Source organism: Crocuta crocuta, unplaced genomic scaffold, assembly GCF_008692635.1.
Source record: "Crocuta crocuta isolate KB4526 unplaced genomic scaffold, BGI_CrCroc_1.0 scaffold35, whole genome shotgun sequence".
NCBI classification, from domain to species: domain Eukaryota; kingdom Metazoa; phylum Chordata; class Mammalia; order Carnivora; family Hyaenidae; genus Crocuta; species Crocuta crocuta.
In genome coordinates this window covers 5,686,573-5,707,343 of record NW_027530625.1, presented here as the reverse complement: position 1 = coordinate 5,707,343, position 20,771 = coordinate 5,686,573, and the positions used below count along the sequence as shown (strand labels likewise).

At 46.8% G+C, this 20,771-nt stretch overlaps 1 protein-coding gene across 3 annotated transcripts in view; it reads right to left on the bottom strand.

The window, feature by feature from the left end:
* Positions 1-20,771, bottom strand: part of NUP188 (nucleoporin 188) — a 50,437-nt gene that overhangs the window by 4,272 nt on the left and 25,394 nt on the right. Inside the window, exons 10-35 of one of the 3 annotated variants that reach the window (XM_077768359.1) lie at positions 20,469-20,583; positions 19,633-19,833; positions 18,635-18,724; positions 16,496-16,561; positions 15,402-15,521; positions 14,777-14,903; positions 13,507-13,659; positions 13,209-13,335; positions 12,916-13,003; positions 12,748-12,824; positions 12,056-12,170; positions 10,475-10,595; positions 10,281-10,347; positions 9,452-9,580; positions 8,988-9,127; positions 8,018-8,124; positions 6,625-6,831; positions 6,364-6,533; positions 5,580-5,649; positions 5,121-5,188; positions 4,496-4,691; positions 2,481-2,609; positions 2,283-2,360; positions 1,963-2,048; positions 1,601-1,746; positions 1,120-1,301 (exon numbers count right to left, since the gene is read on the bottom strand). In XM_077768359.1, the coding sequence (XP_077624485.1) occupies positions 1,120-1,301; positions 1,601-1,746; positions 1,963-2,048; positions 2,283-2,360; positions 2,481-2,609; positions 4,496-4,691; positions 5,121-5,188; positions 5,580-5,649; positions 6,364-6,533; positions 6,625-6,831; positions 8,018-8,124; positions 8,988-9,127; positions 9,452-9,580; positions 10,281-10,347; positions 10,475-10,595; positions 12,056-12,170; positions 12,748-12,824; positions 12,916-13,003; positions 13,209-13,335; positions 13,507-13,659; positions 14,777-14,903; positions 15,402-15,521; positions 16,496-16,561; positions 18,635-18,724; positions 19,633-19,833; positions 20,469-20,583 (3,175 nt within the window). The remainder of the gene's footprint in view (positions 1-1,119; positions 1,302-1,600; positions 1,747-1,962; positions 2,049-2,282; positions 2,361-2,480; positions 2,610-4,495; positions 4,692-5,120; positions 5,189-5,579; positions 5,650-6,363; positions 6,534-6,624; positions 6,832-8,017; positions 8,125-8,987; positions 9,128-9,451; positions 9,581-10,280; positions 10,348-10,474; positions 10,596-12,055; positions 12,171-12,747; positions 12,825-12,915; positions 13,004-13,208; positions 13,336-13,506; positions 13,660-14,776; positions 14,904-15,401; positions 15,522-16,495; positions 16,562-18,634; positions 18,725-19,632; positions 19,834-20,468; positions 20,584-20,771) is intronic. The other 2 variants (XM_077768360.1, XM_077768361.1) reach the window with 2 other exon arrangements.

The following is a 20,771-nucleotide window of genomic DNA, read 5'->3' as shown; positions in this document are numbered from 1 at the left end:
GAAGGCAGCGGGCGGGTGGGTGGGTGGGGGGGCAGGAGGAAGCCAACAGGCAGCCCTGCGCCAGGCTGCCCCACCCCCCACTCGGTCACACCTGTCTCCAAGTGAGCTTGATGGAAACGTGGTCTCTCCCAGCCTGCTCAGTTCCCACGCCCCCTACCGGGGCACAGCAGCGCTGTGCGAGCTAACAAACCACCCCCCAGTGACAGTTCTGGACTCCCTCCCCCCACTACCTCTCAACCTTCCAGAGTCGCACTTGCTCACTGCACCCAACTCTACCCCTCCTGCTGCACCACTGCACCGGCCTCCTGAACAGGCCTTCACTCTCCTGGACCCTCTCCAGTCAATTCTTCACCCCAGTGGCTTTTCAACCTTATTTTTGACCATGACACACAAGAATAAATACTTCTTATGCTGTGTCCCCATATACACATGTTGATGTATTTTTTTACCCTTTCCACCCACAGAATATTTTCTTTTAAACTTTATCTTAACTGTGTTTTAAAAAAAAACGCTGGTTGTAACCAAATGAGTTCATTTCAAGTCGCACTAATAAGGCACAACACAGTTTGAAAAATATTCTTCTATACTGCATCCAGGGAGATCTTTCCACATTTCTCTGCTTTGCTTAAATCCTTGAGCCCTTTCCACTTTCCCCTGAAACCCAGATCAGAGACCCTGCTAAGGACATCCGGCCCCCAGCTCTCCAGCCTCTCACTGCCTCGCTCACCGCAGCCTTGCCTCTGGCCGCCAGAGGACTCGTACCACAGCAAACCACCTGTTCTCACTCCTGAATCTTCCCTGCTCTCTCTGCCTGCCTGACTCTACCAGTGCTGTAAGTTACAGCCGAAAGGGTGCCTTCTCACAGAGCCCCTAGATCAGGTAAGAACCCCAAGCTGTGTGCTCTCCAAGTATTCTTCCTGCACGGGACTTGCCATGATGGATTGCCGGCACGTCTCTGCGTATTTGTTAGCGTTCTCCAGCAGGCTGCAAAGTGGGCCAGTGCAGCGACGACCTGTCTCATTCACTCATCCCCCAGGGCCTAGCGCAAGGCGGGCAGGCAGTTGGCCCTTGCTGGCTGTGCGTGGCGAGGACAACCTGCGCCTCAGGGCACTCCCTCACCCCATCACGCTGGTCCTTGTGCCGGGGACGCGAGCAGTCATCAGTCTCCATGCTGTCCTTGTCCTCTGTGGCACCACCTGATGCCAAACTATGGCGGGTCTGGTCGAAGAGTGCAATCACCTCTTCCTGGAGGGTCTCACAGACATTCAGCACCAGCTGGGAGTACTGGGGGATGTCACTCACTGCAGAGCACAGGCAGGGAGGGGACACAGTCATGCTCACCATGTCAACTCTCGCTGCATACCGAGGTTCCCTCCCCAGGCAGGCAGAGGGAATGGACGCTGCTGCTGAGAGAGGATCTGCCCTCATGGGGAGTGGGGAGGGGACAGATGGGAGAGAAGTTTTCTTGAAGACTTCCAGGCATTCCAAGACCAACAGCTTAAACCACACAGCAAAAATGTGTGACTGGAAACCAGATGAAGCCTCACCAGGCCAGCTACCAGTGAGGCCAGTGCTGCCCCCGCTCCCCTCGGCCCCTCACCTCTCATCTCCTTCATCTGCAACACTGTGATGAATGCTGAGAACACCTTGGCTTTGGTCTTCTCCATGAGCTGCTGGTCTGCCTGTAGCACTCCCTCTAGGATCTCCGTCAAGGGCGCAAGGATTTCATCCACAGAACCTAACTCTCTAGAAACAATCCAGGGCAGGGAAGGAAGAACACATGCCAAATAAAGGGCACAAGGTGCCCCAGCTCGGTCTCAGGATGCCCACCGGGCAGCCTGCCTTACCCCATTTGCTAGCGATGGAAAGCCAGCCCGTTTCACACCCATTTTCTCCCCTTCAGGAAAGTGAAGGGCCAGTAAAGAGGAGCGAGCAGGACACCTCCCCTGGCGCGGTGCTCACCTCTTCCACTGCCGGAGAAGGATAAGCAGCAGAGTGCACATCATGGAGCCGAGGCGGAGGCAGGTCACGGAGGTGGGGACCAGCAGCTGAGGGGAGACAGCAGACCAGTCAGAAGTCAGTTTCCTGTGAGCTGACATGGCTGGGAGATTTGAGCTCCATCCGAAGGGCACCGTTCAGCCTCGTGCCCTTCTTTCCCAGCAGTGAGCTCGCAGGGGTGGGCCCGTGGGGAGAAGCCACAGCTTGGCACTGTGGCCCCCTTGTCCTGATTATCGTGAGACCTGCTCCCTGGGAGGAATGAGAAACCTCTCAGACACACTTACTAAGGCCTTGGTCCCATCAAGCACGTCAAGAAAGAGCTGGCGACGCACCGCAGAATCAGTCAGGTGCATTACCTCTGCCTGCCAAGGAACAGGGAAAAAAATGTCATTTGGGAAAATTCCCCAGACTACAAAAGTCACAAAACGTTGGGTCCTCTGTCAGGCAAGTAGTCATTGGTTAGTCACGGTCTTCCCAATTACCGGCCAGCTGTTTCTCTGTCCACCTTCAGATACGGCCAAAATCAGGTCAGGTTCACCTCCTCCTCCTGACAACATCCCTCTTCTCAGACCCTTCAAAGGCTTTCCAGCACACTGGAAATACAAACCGCTCTGTGGGGTGTAAAGAGGCCCCACAGGATCTAGTCCAACTGATTTCGGGATCACCACTTGCGCCCCCCCTATTCCTGGCCTACTAGGACTTCTTCCTGCTTAAACCACACCACGCTCTTTTCCACGCTGGACCCCCTGCACACGTGACGCCATCTGCCTAGACTACTCTTCTCCACAGGCTTTCCACCTGGAAGGCTCCTTTGCACACCGGGTCTCAGTTTGGACATCATCTCCTCGGAGAAGGCCTCCCTGACTGCTACTTAAGCACTCACTACCACAGCATCCTGATTATCTCCTACATAGTGAATTATCGCCATCTCAAACTAGATCTCTTTGTGAATTTGTTTACAATCTGCCTCCCTCACGGGCCACTCCCCAAGAGACCAAAGACCTCCTCTGCCTTATTCACTGCTGTATCCTGGGTGCCTGACACCTGGGGAACATTCTGGTTTGTTTGTTTTAATTTTTTTGATGTTTTTTATTTATTTCTGTGAGAGAGAAAGACAGACAGATAGCAGGAACAGGGGAGGGTCAGAGAGAGAGGGAGACAGAATCTGAAACAGGCTCCAGGCTCTGAGCTAGCCGTTTGCACAGAGCCCGACGCGGGACTTGAACCCACGAACCATGAGATCATGACCTGAGCCGAAGTCGGACGCTGAACCGACTGAGCCACCCAGGCCCCCCGGGAACATTCTGTTAATATCTGTTAAATGAATAAGTGAATGGTCAGTATCCTACACTTAATCAGAGTTTTCCGAAGAAGAGAGAGGATGGCAGGATTTTCTGAGCTACGATCCATGAACTGCTGCCTATGGCATCCAACACTGGAAATATAGTTAGTAACACTGAAATGGCCTCGTACGTTTAAGAGACAGTAACTAAACATGGGAATCATTTTATTATGTGTAAAGATACCGAGTCATTACTCTGTCCACCTGAAACTACCAGAACACCATATGTCAATCACACCTTAATTAACACAAAACAACTGTTGCCCGGCAGGTCCTAAAAGGCAAGTGACACACAGGCTATCCGCAGAGGAGCCGATCATTCTCCAAAGGTGGCTGAGCCTTCCGGTGTGTCTACAGTCTCAGGGGTCTGCAGCCACCGTGATGCAGCAACGTCCCCAAGTCGTGGGCAGCTGGACACTGGGAACAGGTCACTCATGGAAGACATGAGTATGCTTGGAACAAGGGACATCTACCAAGTTGTAGTTACTGGTGAAGCTAAGACATTAATTTGGATCTCCAGGGAAAAACAATTCAAAACCAAGTCCTTATTATACAACGTGACAGTGCGGTGTGGAAACACACACGCGCGTGTAAACAAGAAATGCAAACTCATCTCAAGTGCTAACTCTCTCTCTCTAAAAACCAACTTTCAGTAGACACACAGTGCAGAGACAATGGCCTCTGTTCTTTTTCTAGGACCAGGAAATTCAGTTTCTAGAACCCTGAAGAGGGTGCTGCCACAGCAGTCACAGCTATCTGCTGATCAGTCTACAAATATTTACCTAGCGTCCACGGGGCACACGCCCAAGAGGGTGACTCTACGCGTGCAGGAGAGGTAGACGAAGGAAGGGCCGGCCCCCCAGACCTGTTCTGGGCCGTAGGGGCAGCTACAGGAGGTGTCTACAAGCGCTATTGTTCTATGAATGTCTTCAATTACTTCTCTGCATTTTCCTTCAGGGTCTCTTGTTGAATCCTATACCCTAAACACCCCCAGCAGCCCTCCATCTACAGACACAGAACTGTTACATTCTGGCTCAGGGAAAAATCCCGGATTCATTCTCCATCCCAAGGGGCCTTAACCGTTAGGCACCCCAGCACATGGTTGCTAGGATACCAAAGCGAACCCCCCCCATCCCCCGCCCCGGAGGCTCTTACGTGACTGGTGGCGATGATGAGGAGCATCCTCCAGGCGGAGACCAGCATCTGATACTCCACCAGGGACGTGCAGCTGCTGCCCTCCGTGTCGGCTGTGTGAACTGCCAACGACTTGACGTATCCTGACCAGTAGGCAAAGCGTTTCTCGCTGGAAAATTTCTTAAGTGTATCTTTTAAAGACTGATCTAATGAGCCCCTAGGGTGTCAGGAAAAAATAAAACCTACAATTAGGTTTTGAAAGCAGACAGAAGTGTGATGGGCACAGACCCTTGTCGAGGCAGAGAAAGCGACCTCACTTGGGCTTAAAGGCAGACGGCTCCAGTCACCTCCACTGTGTGGGGCTCATACTTCTTGCTCAACAAAATGGGTTAGGTTGAGGCCTTTTCCAGGATTCCTCCTCCATGAAATCCCAGGCACATGGAGTTTGCTTCACAATAACTCTCTCTGACAATCATAAATGCCATCAATGGACTGGCCAGGGACACAACTCAGAGGCCCTCCATAAATGGCTCCAAACCAGCTCTCTCCTCTGCCTTGGCTCAAAGAGCCATGTACCCAGTGGCAGGCCACCGCACAACCCCCACACAAACCTTTCATTAAAATCTCAAAAGGGGAGAGGACTCACTTAACTACATAGTATATCTCCAAGCAAATTATCTTCATGATGAGGGCACAGGTTTCCAGGACACTGGGCTGTGGAGGGGAGAGCAGAGCAGATACAATCACGAGGAGAACCTCCTCCCTGGTGGCCCCCATGAGGTAATAGAGCAGGGACCTGATACTTGGGAAACAAGGAAGCACAGCCCTATCGAACGTGAACGGGCATCTGCAGTGTCAGGTCCACAGTGTCTCCGGAGACGACCACGGAGCCCTCAATACAGAGCAGGACGTGCCACTTTCCCTCCCGAGCAAGACCTCACAGGGAGAGGAAGCAGGCACTTCTCTGAGAAAGAAGTTTCCGGTGAAGAAAACACTCTGATCGCTTCATCAGGGGAGACACCATTTTCTACATCTCAGTCTCTTGCAGCCCAGCCTGCCCTCCCCGAGACTTTCCGTCACTGCCCAACCCTTCGCCCCAGCTTACCTCAGAGGTTTCTGAGGGAGGAGAGAGGGTTCCGAACAGTGGACTGGTTAAATTCTCCCAAAATTTGGGTCTGAAAGAAAAATACATTTGGAAATCATCCTTTCTCTCTTTCTCCTTCTTGAAGTTCTGTCCACCTGCCTTGGGTGGTTACCTGCACATGTTTTACCTGCCCAATCCTAACATGTGTCTCATAGGTGACCTGCTACTATGTAAGTATAAAGGGTTCCATAGGTAAAAGTATGCTTTCCTGTTAAAAAACACAATCGTATGTTATATGTATGTTCTAGAATTGACTGGTAAAAATTCTCACAAGCTGTGCCGCTGCATATGTCCCGCAGCCCCACGAAGAAGAGAGGGAGAGGGGAATAACGAGGCAGACTCCCATGGTTTGCCTTTTTAATATTCCTTCCCTTTGTGCCAACAGGGTTCTAGAGAATAGGGAGTCTCGTTCACTTCAAGGGCTTGAGCAAGTCATTCTCATCTGAAGCTACTGTTTCTCAAGAATAATGGATCTGAAGCAGTTAGCAGAAGGTAAGAACACAGAAGGCAGGAAAAGGCGGGCACCTCGAGGTAAACACGCCTCTGCCTTAAGGATGACACCTGCCGGCGGCAGCATAAGGAAATGACTAAGAGTGCCGCTCCCACACACTGAACCAGGCTCTCAGCACTTTGTGCGCATGTGCTAAGTGAGCTGTCACAACAAACCTCTGAAGTATGAAGTATTGTTACTCTCATTTTACCGACACAAGGCTTGGAGGTAAATACCTCCTGGAGCCAGACTTACTTAGTTCTGAGGACCAGCATGGCACTGTCCCGCCGGTCCTGCCACAGGGCGTGCAGAAAGGCAATGGCCGCTCGATGCAGCAGAGGTGGACACCAGTAGCGGTCCTGCTGCTGGGAATCGATCAGCTCCAGCACTGCATGGAGACAGCTCCACACTCCAAGGCTGAATTCCTGCAAGAGGAGCGAGAGTTCAGTCCCTGGGCACTGGCAGCAAGTGCACCCGTGGGGCCACCTGCCAGCTCCATCCCAGGTGCGGGCTCACCTTGGAGCCATCACTGCCATCCTTCACCTCCAGATTCAGAAAGAGTTCAATGAGGCCTGGCTGAGTCTCTACTGCAACCGTGAGGAACTCCAGAATCATGACTTTGATGCGCATGTCCTCAATCTTGCTCTGTAGTCGGGTCAGGAAGGCATCTCGAATGGCAGCCGCGTCGCTGCCCAGGCAGGCGTACACTGACATTGGGGCCACCTGGTGGAGACCAAGCACAGAGAATTACAGCTCCACTTCCAGAAGAACCTCAACGAGCTCCTGCGAAGGGTGCTAGAGGACTCTCAGAAAATGGGCAGAAAGGGAAACATCCAAATATGTGCCACCAGGATAAAAGGGACATTGCTTCAAAATACAGCACAAAATGCCCAATGATTCACAAAAGAAGTGGTAATCAACATAAAAAAATACACAATAACAAAAATAAATGCAAGATAAAAAATGAGGTAATACTGGTTTGCCCATTAGATTAGCACAGATTAAAAAACTGATGGGCCACTGTGGCAAGGATGTAAGACTTGGCATTAGGAGTATAAACTGTTGGGGAACCTGGCTGGCTCAGTTGGTAGTGTCTGACTCTTGGTCTCAGGGTCATGAATTCAAGCCACATGATGGGGTAGAGATTACTTTAANAAAATAAACATTTAGAAAAAAAATTTTTAAGGGGGGGGAGGAGTATAAACTGTTATAATCCTTTTTGGAGGTCAATTTAGAAATGTCTAAAAAAATTAAAATTTTCACTAATAATATTCAGGAATTGCAAACAAAAGTTTAGGGAGTTCTATGGACAACAGTGTTCACTGCAGCGCTGCCTGTAATAGTGAAAGGTAAAAAAATAGTCCAAGAAAATGAGGATGAATCCATTCTGTGGCTCGTCGTGCAAGCATTAAAGACCATAAAGTACCCAAATGTACCTGCACGGAAAGACTGCAAGACCTGGTGTTCAGTGAAAAAAGCCAGTCACAAAACAGTATGGATGGTGCAATTCTACTTTTGTGAAGAACAGAAGAGCACAGCAAACAGCCCTCAATGCAAAAGCACAGATAAAAAGGAATGTGGGGCGACTCATACCGATCTGCTCACAGGGAGTCTCGGAACAAAGGGATCAGAGTCGACCTTAACTTTCTATGCTACATTTACCTGTAACGTTTAAATACGTTAAAATGAGCATGCGTGTCTTTTGTAATGCGGGGAAAAAAACCCCTCATGAACCACAACTTAGGTGTGGTGTATAAAACAGCAACACAATTTGTGTGATGTATACATGGCTGGGTCACTTTAAGAGTCAGAGAGGTCCGAGCTAGCTGTTTCTCCTGAGATAAGGCGGCGCCGGTCTCATGCACAAAGTCAGCTTCCCAGGGCTTCAGCTGATCAAGTGGGACCCTACCGTGGCCAGACGCTTCAGGAGCTGGATGGCAAGACGTGGCAAAGCAGGGTCGTGTCTGTGGTAGATGTACTTGGCAAGAACGGCGATGAGGTTGTTCCCATGGGCACCTGAAGCAGCACAGGAAACAGCTTAGACTTCAGGTATGCCTTACAAGAGTTCCTAAGCAAGGCTGCTGTTCCAAAGGGCTCACACATGTGAGGGGATTTCTACCCTCAAGTACTTGGGGGGGGTGAGAGTGAATCCAGGTGGCCACACCATTCTCTTTTTTCAGTAGCCAAGGGGATATGCAGGATTTGGAGGTAAACAGCCCAATCCAATTCATTAAGAACAGAAAGAGGGACATTTTGAAAAACAAAACAAAAACAAAAAACAAAAAAGCAATCTCTTAACAAACAGGTTAGAAAAAGATGTCACATTGAAGAACTGCACTAGAATGCTCAAAATCCCAAAATGATACAGTTAAAGGTAGATCTTAGACATTATCTAAACACTTACTTGAAAATGAGGTAACAGAGTCCCAAAGGGATTAAATGAGTAGTGTAAGGTCAAAAAATAAAATAGTTCATACTTAACAGGTACCAAGAACTTCCCTCCGTGACTTACATGTACGTAGTAATCTTACCTCTGTCGTAATCATATAAGATAGGTACTACTATTATCTTCATTTTATAGACAAGAAACTCCAGGCAGAGTTGTTTAAAAATGTACCCAAGGTAACCAGATTAGAGTCAAAATGTGAGCCAAGGCAGTCTGACTTTGAACATGGGTTCTTAACTATTATCCTGTCATCAACAGGAAGCAGAAATGAAGGACGGTCCAGCCCTCTTGCTTCTAAGTCCAGTATGGGAACTGGGGCTCACTCCCCAATTCCCTTGAGGAATTAGTCAGAAAACACTGATAGCCTTTAACAACAAAGCCTGAGCACGTACTTGTGGGCAGAAGCACTGCTGGTCAGAAGAGCCATACATACCGTGCTGTGTGAGAGCCTGTTCCAGGGGAGACACCACATTAGAAGGAGGTTTCAGCCGAATAACATTGTTGGTGACGGAGAATGCCAGTTTCACTGTCTTGATCAGCAGCTGGCCCTGCCCCTGGCCCTCTGCCCCATCGCTAGGGTGCCAAATGGAAACCAAAGTTGATTCAGACAACATGACTTCATTTGCAACATATGTGCTCTCATGAATTAGATTCCAACAATAATCCCAGAGTTCAACAGCTTCTGTTAGAGTCCCCAGTCCAAACTAGGAGAGAGGAGGAGCAATCAACTCCCTTTGCTACGTGCCAGTCTACACAGCAGCCACTAGATTACAAAAAGGCTACATCCTAGGGGAAATAAGGCTGTGTTTAAAAAGCTACCGCATGTTAACTCACACTGAAATTCTCAGGACATGCAGACACACTGAGATAAACGGGGAAGGGGAGAGGGAGCTGCACCTGCGGGGCTGAGCCGCCATCACCATGTCGATGGTGTCCACACCGATGCCCATGATATTGATGACAGTCTGTCCCGCTTCTGTGTAGGCCAGGCTGCAGATGCAGAGAGACTGCAGGCTGGGGCTGTGACTGCAAGACAGACACGTTCTGAGTTACTAGGGAGCTGTCAGGTTTATTACTGCAAGAGAAGGGCACTGTCCAAACCAAACCAACTGGGCATCAGTGATACAGATCAGCTCTTTGCCAGGTGAACGCATTCTGATCACTTTCCTCAGGTAGACGTGATCTTAAAAGCAACCCAGAGAAGCTATCGAAATGTCCTAATGACTAATGGATATATTTACTGAAATAAGTCATGATTAATCCATACAATGGAATGCATGGAACCATTAAAACAAGACAGATCTATATGAAGTGGCAGGGAAATAAAATTATAGAGCAGTTAGTACAAGCAGGGAAAAACACCTAGTAGAATACACACGAACTTCATAGTCAACTCTGGGAAACAGGTTTAGGAAGGGCACTTTCACTATTTTCCTAATGAATATGTGTAACTTTTGTAAAGATCATAAAAAATAATTTGTGTGTGTGTGTGTGTGCGCGTACAATCTCATTCCCACTTCATTTGCTCTTCTCGACCCATAGGGAGAAAGGATACAGTCCAGTGGAGAGCAAATCAGAACCTCCAGAGTACTGAGCTCTGGGCTCAGCCCAGCCGAATTCTCTGGAAGGAAGAGATGGCTCCGCACAGCAGAAGCACCTGTGTCTTCCCCTGGGGAGCGGCAGCCTCCAAGAGCACCCGGCTCGGGCACCCCCCGCCCCCCCGTACCTGCTCTGCAGGTCTGCCTCGTGGCACAGGTTCAGTATCGCATGAATCAGCTCCAGGATCAGGCAACCTGGACTCCGGAAAAGACACAGGAATTATGTGGCATTGTGTGATGACCCTCGTGCCGAGAAGGGGAAAGACAAGACCTGCAGGGAGCCGGGAGTTGCTCAGGCCTTCCCTGCTGGCGCGTCCCTTACCAATCTGCTCCCTCACACCGTGGGTGTTGTAGCGCCACTTGTGGTAGCCGGGAAGCATCTCCTTCAGCACAAACATGACACAGGGCGCCAGCCCTTGGCTCTGGGTACTCCCAAGCTGCCCCTACGAGAAGCCATGCTGTAAGGGCTTAAACCATTTAAGGAAGTCATTCAGCTATCAGAGATTTAACTCCAAAACCACAGGTCCAACGGAAATCTAGGCAAACCCTGGCCATCAGTAAGGGGGAAAAAATCAGAACACTCTAGTTCAACTGGGTCCAAGCTGTGTGGGTTTCTTTGAAATAGAAAAAAAAGACTTAAAAAGACAATGTCCCAATGTCACAGAAGGCACCTCCATGAAGGAGACAGGAAGGTTAAATCCGGCAAAGAAGAGGCACCAACCATAAACATGAAGGACGTAGGAGTGCCAGGAATGGGGAGTGCCGATTTCACTGTCAAGATGCCAGCCACCCACCTCACTTCCCCCCATCACTGGACACCGGAAAGGAGCTCTCCTACTCACAATTCTTTGTCCTAATATACAGTCTCCTCACCTTAAAAATGGGGATTCTTTACTTATGTATTAACATAGCTGTATCTCTATCTCTGGACTGTTTCTACCTTTTTAAGCATTCATTCATTCACTCATTGGTTCTTGTAGGCAGGAAGTGGGCTGAGTGCTTCCTGTGTATGGCCCTCTCAACAATTCCAAGGAGGAGAGACGATTTTATTATTACTCCTTTTTCACAAAGTTTCTAAGAAATTCCCTGTTTGTCCAAGCCCAATGCAGCTAGTAAGTGGTCAACCTGACATGCCCACCTAATTCTGTCTGTCTCCAAAATCTAAGCTACAACAGTATTTTTCCAACTGAGTCGTGATCCATTAGTGGATTGTAAAGTCAGCTTGTTAGAAAATACCAGAGTGCCTTTTGCATTGTTAGAGAAGTGCTGAATTATGAATTATGAAACTTTCCTTCAGGAGTATGTATACACACGTGTATATACACACACACACACGTATACGCACACACGTATACTGGGCGGTTATACAACATGTATGTATTGCCCTGGGCTACAGTGAAAATAGCTTGACAGTCACCACATCATACCATCCTGCCTCTGAATATTAAATAAATTAACAGGGGTGCCTGGATGGCTGAGTCACTTAAGCATCCAACTCTTGATTTCGGCTCAAGTCATGATTTCACCGCTCCCGATTTCAAGCCCGGCATCGGGCTCTGCACTGACAGTGCAGAACCTGCTTGGGAAGAGATTCTCTCTCCCTCTCTATCTGCCCCTACCCCACTGAGCACTCTCTCTGAAAATAAATAAACTTTAAATTTTTAATTAAGTAATTAAATTGGTTTTTTTAATAAAATATTTTATTTTTTATTTAAATAAACTTTAAATTTTTAATTAATTAATTAACACAGATAAAGTACCTGCTGTAGAATCTGGCACATAGTAAATACTCTATACAGAGAAACTATTAACACCAGAACGTCAGGGCAACTGTTGTGCCCAAAGACAAGGGCTTCAGTAGGAGAGAAACTAGTTCAGATGATTCCATCTGAATAGCTTTTACCTTGACAAGTGTGGTGATCAAACGGAGAAAGGCAACAGTGACCCCATACTCGCCCTGGGGCTGCTCACTGTTCATCAAGAGGCTTCCGTACCCTCCAGCATTCATGCCCTCGGCACTGGGGAGAAAGGGAGGCAGAGTGAATCAGCATGGGGCAATCTCAAGGTTTCAAGAAACTAATCACTGAGCATTCTTAGTATCTAGATGGCTTGGGCCTAACTTACGAAAGCTCTACAAAAGAGTGAATCAAATCCAGGGTATTTTATAGCCAAGGTGAAAGTTCAGAAAGTATTTTATACACGTACAACCTCAAGAGGTTTAAAGTTAAAAAAGTCAAATAAACATCATGAAAATATCGTTGTCTAATAAGCAGGAGAGGGCAAGGAGCAACTGCTCAAGTAGGAAAATGGAGCCTGTGTATAAATAATTGTCCTACCAGGCAAGTTCGAAAAGCCATGAAACAAGGAAAAGTACAGAGTGACTACAGCTGAGGAAAGGGAAGCCAAGTTTCTGGATCCAGACAGCTCTGGATTCTCCAACCTAGAAAGCTAACTCCCATGTACCTCGGCTGGTTGCTGCTGCATGAGAAATACACCCATAGGGAAGCTTCTCCAACAGTAACGTAGCCAGCCTGGACCCGAAACGTAGATGGTACTCTGGGGAAGACGCTCTACCCAACCCAAAAGCTGGCTCACCTGATCATCTGACTCATGCTGGAGACCTGGTGGGCCACAAATGGTAAAAAGCCTGTGTGACGAAGATCAGTCCAGACCTGAGAAGGAAAAAGAGCTCAGCGTTCCTATGTCCAGGTATAAACCAAGCACAACATCCTTTGGCTATTCTAAAGAATTGGTGTGTCTCACCTTTGCAGGGTTCCGGGCAGCCAAAACAGTCAAGCAATTGACACAAGAAGCAATGACATCCACCGGTGGAGAGATCACTGTCGTTAGCCTGGTTGGAGAACAGTGCACTGTACTCAGTAAGATGAATACGACATGTTCCACCACAGATATTTTCCAGCTCTCTCTGCCCAAGTCCCTCCTCTCAGTAATGGAAAAACAGGAAAGCCCTCAGCTGGGGATAGCATCACACCAGGGCTTCCCACAGAGGCACAAGTGTGGACTTTAACCCGGGGCACGTGTGAGCTGCTGCCTACCGCTGGAGCAGCATGTAGATGCGGGATGTGATGGGCAGCAGACAGTCTGCTATGGACAGATCTGTGCTGATGACCTTATGGACCAGATCAATGATGGGTCTGACCCGCTGGCAGTGCTGGATCACATCTGAGGGGAAAGAGAGCAAGCAGTTTCTTTAAGATTAATGAACAGTCTCCCAGATAAACACTACACCGATCCCAGTCTGGACGGTTCTGAATTTTATCGAGACTCTCTGTCCCCCAATTCTAAGCATGCCTGTTTTTCTTCCCCAGTCATATGCCCCCAGGCTGACCTCACCTGCAGTGGAAACAACATGCAATAGCATTTCAATCTCGCAGGTAAAGAGGGTCCAGCTACTATAAGAGTACTCCCAGCGCACCAGGTAAGCCCTGTCATCCAGCACCACTTGGCCTACTGTGCCCTGAGGAATGCGAAGGTTGGTCTGACCCCCTAAGGAAGAGAGGAAGAGAAGTCAGTCTAATATCTAGGGATATCATAGGGAAAAGTGACTCCTACACCAGACAACAATACTTAATCACACAGAGACGGACAGACTCTCATCCCACTAGCTAACACTGCTATGCGGGGTTCACCCATGTATATAGCATATGTGTCAGAATTCCCTTTCCTTTCAAGGCTGAATAATATCCCACTGTAAATATAACACATTTTGTTGATCTATTTCATCTGTTGGTGGACAAATATTTAAAATTGTTACCGTATATGCCCTTTTACCAGACAACCCCAGTTTGAGGACTCTATGCACTAAAAATAAAAACACCCATATATAAAAGTACAAGTACCCAAGGGAGCATTGTTTGTAGTGCTACATGTCCTTTAGAAGGAAAAGATACAAAATTATGGAACATCTAGAATAATTCTGTAGTTACTAAAAGAGAATGAGTCTAATCCACATATAAGAACACCAACTTACAAAAATCAATCTATGAGAGTATGCAGTGTGCACAAGGACACACACCAGCTCTTAGCACTGACTCTCTGACAGTCAAGTCTGAACAGATGAACTTTGTAAAATGTATATCTGTGCTGTTTCTCTTGTTACAATGAACACCCGTTATTTTTGAAATAAAATAATCTGGGGCGTCTGGGTTGCTCTGTCAGTTGGGCATCTGACTCTTGATTTCGGCTCAGGTCAATCTAATGATGCAAAAAGTGAGAAATGGGCTAATAATTTCTCAACAAGCACAGTGGAGAAGGAGTTGCTTTTTTTTTAGTGTTTTTAATTAATTAATTTATTTTTGAGACACAGACAGACAGACAGACAGAGTGAGCAGGGGAGGGTCAGAGATAGAGGGAGACACGGAATCAGAAGCAGGCTCTAGGCTCTGAGCTAGCTGTCAGCACAGAGCCTGACGTGGGGCTGGAACCCATGAACCGTGAGATCATGACCAGAGCTGAAGTCGGACACTTAACCAACTGAGCCACCCTGGAACCCGAGAAAGAGCTGCTTTAAAGGCAGCTTGCATGAAACAGATGAAACAGCAGCACTGAAGTCTAAACAAAGCTCAGGAGAAGTGGCTCCTGAGCCAGGGTATCTCCATCTCACCAAGAGGGTATAGGAGTTTTGACGTTTGCCTCCGCCAGAGAGTTCCATCTTCATGGGAGATCACATCGTGGGGCTTGTGCTTGTAAAGTTCATTGTAGAAAGACATCTTATCCAAGAAACTATACACCTGCCAACACAGAGAAAACACTCCAGCCACGCGCTTACCTTGGGGACACCTAAGGGGACCCACATCTGCTATTCTGCTCTTTCAGTCAGACTGTGTCTGACTCTCAAACTTCTCACAAACCTGCCACCGTGACTCTTCTTAGAATTGCCTCTAGGCTCCTTGCCAACCCTCCGCACGTTTTCACACTTCGCTCAAGGCCCCTCACTCCACAGACCGCTGACTCTCCTCAAGAGCAGGTCTTTAGCACTCAGATGACATTTACTGCATGGCCATATCAGTTATTTCCTCCTTGTATCTATTGTTATTCTCTCCAATGAGACAGTTAGGAACTGTACACCGTGTCCCACTCAGTATCTGCGGTAGGTACTTAATTTAGAGAACTGAGGCACCATCTCTGGCACTGCTCATTCAACTTCAGACTAATTCTTGCCATGGCAGTGGCATCTTCCCAAAATCTCTCCCACAGTCTGAATCCAAGCATCTAACTGAACAACATACCTTTTTGGCTGTGGACTTCCCTGATACAAGGGCTCGTAGCAACTGCAGGAGTGGGGAGAGGAGATGAGGAAACATCCCACATACACTGTCCAGAATGATCCCGAGCCCAGAGGTTGGCTCCTGTGGTGGAAGAAGAGAAATCATTGACCTTCAACACTATCCATGAATTAACACAGCTCCAAACTGCCCAGCTATCATAAGAAAACCTAAAACCAGTGCTTTCCTTCAGGCAGACATCACCCCTCCCTGACAATTTAAGACTTCCACGATTCCACTGAGAATGGCTTTCAACCTCAGATTTATCAGGACCTGAGAACAGACTACCACTGCCTCCAGTGACCCTTTCCTGGCCATCCCCCAACAGGAAGACAGTGCTATCCACCATTGCAGGAGACGTTTCCAATAATGTGAAAAGCACCCAATAACATGTTAGCATTTGGCCACCACACACACGTAACAGATCCTTAATCTAAATATCGTTTCATGCCACCTTCTCCCAGGAACACTGTTCGAGACTGGAGAGTGGCTCAGGAAGAAGAGGTAAGACGTACAGGCATATCAGTCAAGTCCCAGTACAAAAGAGAACAGATTTATCCATCAGCTGGGCCCTGGGGCTTCAGGCTGCTGTTAATGCTAAGCCACTGTACTGGTGACAAGCTGTTCTCTCTGAAGCCAAATTCTTATCTAACCACTTATTATATTCTGAAAACTCAGAGTTCTAATCCCCCAGTAGCATGTTCAAGAGTTACTGCAATACTGGTGCCTGAGACTAACAATGTGAAAAAAGACGTGGTGGGCAGGATAGAGAACAGGCTGGTTAATAATACAGACTCATGACTCCAGTCAGGCAGAACTGCTTCCTCATGCTGGCTGTTTATCTAGCTGTGTGACCTTAGGCAAGTCTCTTCATATCTCTGAGCATCACCTTTCCTCATACGCAAAATGGTGATAATTCTATCTACTTTATAGATTTCTGTAAAGAGTAGAGGCAAAATGACACAAATGGTTAATATGAGACCTATCACAAACTAAGTGCTTGACAATCCTTTTACTACAAGAGTATCTTTTAGCATAATTCCCTCTGACACACTTACTGTTCCCCAGAACAGTTCCGGAAGAGAAGGGTCTGCCAAGACTTCACATGCTGTGTCAATTACATCCTGTTGGGGGAGGGGGAAGAAAATAACTTATTTTCCGTAGTTGAAGCAGTCACATCTTTTTACTGTATTTTGTTCAAATAAGAACAATACTTCCACATAGTAGGTCAGAAAGAACCGTGGGTTTGAAAAGATTACACTCCATCTAGGGTGTACACTGCACCTGTTGTACTGTGTCAGACAAGCGAACCTCTCTGAACTTCAAAATCTTTATCTGTAAAACGACGACAGTATTATCTGCTTCACAGTACTGCTGTGAACATGGAATACGGCGGACTGAAAACTGTCAGCGTTAAGGTGCTAGTAAAGGTGAGGTGTAAGTAGGCTGAACTGTTCTCCTAGAGGGCAGCAGTGCCTTTTCAAGTTTTTAATCCTCAGCACCTAGCACAGAGCTTGGCACACACTGGGAACGATTTCTTTAAAAAACCCAAGTGCCAGGACTCTTACAGCCTTGCTATGTTAATACCAGTCCTCCAGGTACATACACTGGGGTCCACATGTGACCAGAATTTTGGCAAAGGATGCAAAGTTCATTTTATACCCCTGGAACTTTGGAAATGGAGTCTCCCAATAAACACCAATTTCTCTTCTAATGGTAAGAAAGTTTCATTTTCTGCAACTTCACCAATTCCTTCAGTTTCCAAAACAAGCCATTAAAAAATGAATACAATGACTTAGTTATAAAGAACTCCTCAAACAGCACTCTCCCCTGAAAGGAATCAGGCTTCGTTGGAGAAACGGCGGATTCCAGGCCTGGGGTGAGAATCCTATAAGATAATCCTACAAGATAATTCTACAACAGCGTGTCGTACCAGGAAGCAACAAGCTACCAAACTACGTAGGAGCAGTGCCAGACAGACTGAGAGGCTCTTCTCCAAGAATTCTTACTGGCCAAAGGTGGGCAATTTGAGCCCAAGAATAGTAACTGCAGTGGATTAAAACACAGCTAACACATTTATACCCATGAGTTCACAATGACATACAAAAATTTGAAAACCTCATTAGCCACCTTCGCAGAATGGTAGGGAAAACTTGTAAATATGGGAAAACAAACCTGTACAGTACTCTATATCAGAGTATCGGATAGCTAAGGAAAGCAAAAAATTTTTGAGGTATAATTGGCATATAACATTACATTAGTTTTATGTGTACAACATAATGATCTAATATTTGCATATATTTTGAAACAAATTTTTTATAGCAATGCTCCAATCAATAAGTAAGAAAGATACAATAGTGCCATTTTGTAACTCCTAGGAACTAATGGTTTCTAGACCATCAATATCTAGACAATGATGTGGCCTGGGTCCACTACAGTGCACAGCACTAAACTAGGCAGAGTTATCAACCCATAATGTGTGGACCTTATTCATTTAGATCCTGATCCAAACACACAAACTTGTAACAAATCTATGACATTTACAAGCTAACTAGAAATTTAAACCCTGATATGATATGTAAAGATACGGCTTGTTAGCTGTGGTACCAAAGTTTTACTAGCTCCTATTCTGGCTCATCGAAAATTCATAGTTGAAAACTATGTCAGGGATTTGCTTTAAAATAAACAAGGCAGGAAAGACCACCAAGATCTGCTGTGAGTTGATAATTTGGAAGCTGGTAATAGGATTATTTAGGAGTCTGTTAACTTTGAAATGTTCACGTTTTAAAAATATTACAGAAGAATATTTTATTAGCACCCACAGATGTCTGGGACTGATGTATAATCTCAAAATGAGATTACAAAGCAGTATATACATTGTGATTCCATTTTTTAGAGAAGAATGGTTATACTTTTAACATATATGTGCAGAAAATGTTTAGAAGGGAACGCATCACAATATTAACAGAAGTTGTCCTGTGTGGTGGGATTACACTTTTTTCTTCTTATCAGCACCTTCTGATTTTTCTATCGTTAATATGTATCACGTATAATACAGTAAGTGGAAACAAACAGCAACAACCAAATGAACACCAGAGGTATGTGGGTGGGTGTGATATCAGTTCCAAAGGGGTATCTCAGGGACATGACTGCTGCACCAGAAAGTGTAGACAGCCCCGCAAGAGCCAGGTACTGACCTGCTGGTTGCCCAGCGTGTGCAGCTCCAGCGAGGTGAGGACGAAAGACAGCAGTCCGTACACACACATGCATGCAGTGCTGGTGGTGCACTGCAATGGCAACAGCAAAGGAGTCGGTGAACAATTCTGAATAATAAAACCCTTCCCCCAGCTTCAGCATAATCCTAGCTCATTAATATGGTCACTGTACACGAATGAGGGAACCCAAAGCTTTATAATTTCCCTAATTTAGTCCCAAGATCAGGAAGATGAGGGGAGAAATGAAAAAGCAGGAACTGTAAATATTACACACAGCCAAGAATAAAATCAAAACGGAACCATTTTTAAAATGGATCAGTTTCCGTGGGGAAGAAAACCACACCCAATCTAGAAAACAGGATAAAGGGTCTCTATGTGCTGGTACGAATGCAGCAGCCTGAACTGTCACCAAGATAAATGAACCAATGCCAGCCAGCAATGTCTGCCGGCCGAGGGTTCCCGTTAGCACGTCAGCACAAGCTGACACCAGTGCCTCTGAAATTAAGCCCAAACTCCAGCCTCAAGGGAACGGCTGATCTCCCGCTAGAGGTGGATGAGGAAGCTCCCAAAAAAGATTTTTCCAGTCAACGTGGCCAAACCTATCTTCCAGATTACTGTACTGACACAGTCTCCCGTACTGGCAGGCAGAGGCAGAGGCAGAGACCGCGGGTTCAAACTGTACCTGCCACTCACTGGTGGTTATTGTTCTTGTGGACAGGTTACATCTCCCTGAGTCTCAATTTCTTAATATGTAAAACAGGATGAAAATTCCTAAGTGCTATAAGGATGAAATAAAGCAACGTATAGAAAGCGCTGAGCACAGTGTCTAGTCACACCAGATGCCCTACAGAGCTAGAGACATCATCATCATCACCCACATCACCACCACAACCGTCATTACTGCTATCGTCACCAGCGAACGAGCTTCTGCCCTGCGCTCTGCCCATCTCATGCCCACACGCCAACAGCCCGAGCCTCACATCATTTCCCCCACTGGCCAGCGAGCGGAGCAGTCGAGTCAAGTACTGAAATACGTTCATCTGGATGGCTGTGCCGCCTATCTTCCGGACAACGCTGCCGGTCTCTTCTGGATGCAGGGTGTGACGGAGGAGAGCCCAGGCCAAAAGCACTGGGGCATGGTGTGGAATGTCCCCGAAGGTCAACATCAAACGGTCCATATCCTGATGAAAAGAAAAAACAAAACCCGTGTCACTAAAAACAAAGGGTCAGAGCCCCCCACGGGATCCTCTGTCACATGTAGCAAGTCTTCCAACTGCCCAGTGGCCCCTTGCCCCGTTCAGGTACGTACTCCTCCCCACCCCCAGCCACCTAACTAATAAACCCCTCCACTACTCTTCCATGTGCCCATATTTGCTTTCTTCTGATTGCAATTGGTCTAATATAACATTATAAAATACATGTTCGAATGGAATTTTCTTTAGAAAATTTCCCAATCCTTCTTGCACTTTCTCTGATCTTTCCCCATTTTGTATCTAACCATCGCATCTCAACATGCTTTCCCTTTGATCTTCTTGCACAAGCTCCACAAATGAAGACAGGCTCCAAGATTCTGTCCTTGGGCCTCTTTTGTCCTGATGCCATCTCTCTGAGTGACGCCACTCATTCTCACAGACTCAACTATCCCCTATGTGCAGATAACCGAAACCCAAGATTTCTTCCAGATCCAGTTAACTTAACAACGTAGAACCTCAAATTCCACAAGGAAAATTTCAAGGGGCAGTACAGCTGAGGGGTTAAAAACATACCCCTAACTACAAACGGTCTTCAAAGAGAAATGCAGCTGTTCAAAGTTCACCTGACAAATGAGCCCGTCCTGGGCAAACTGGTGCAGTTCCCTCCTGTCATCCAAAGCACACTTATGCAAGGATTCAATATCCATGCCTTCCACCAGGATAAGGGCACTGAAGTAGCTGAAAGGAAAATGGTATCATGAGGTCACGTGTTCTACTCTGAACCTCAAAGGAGAAGAAGGTGAAATATAATTTAAAATAAAAAATTTTTTTTCAAAAAAATTATTAATGGGTTTTTAATGCATTTTTTTCCACACTAAGTCTTCTAAACCCAGTATGTATTTTACACTTTGAGCACACTTCAATTT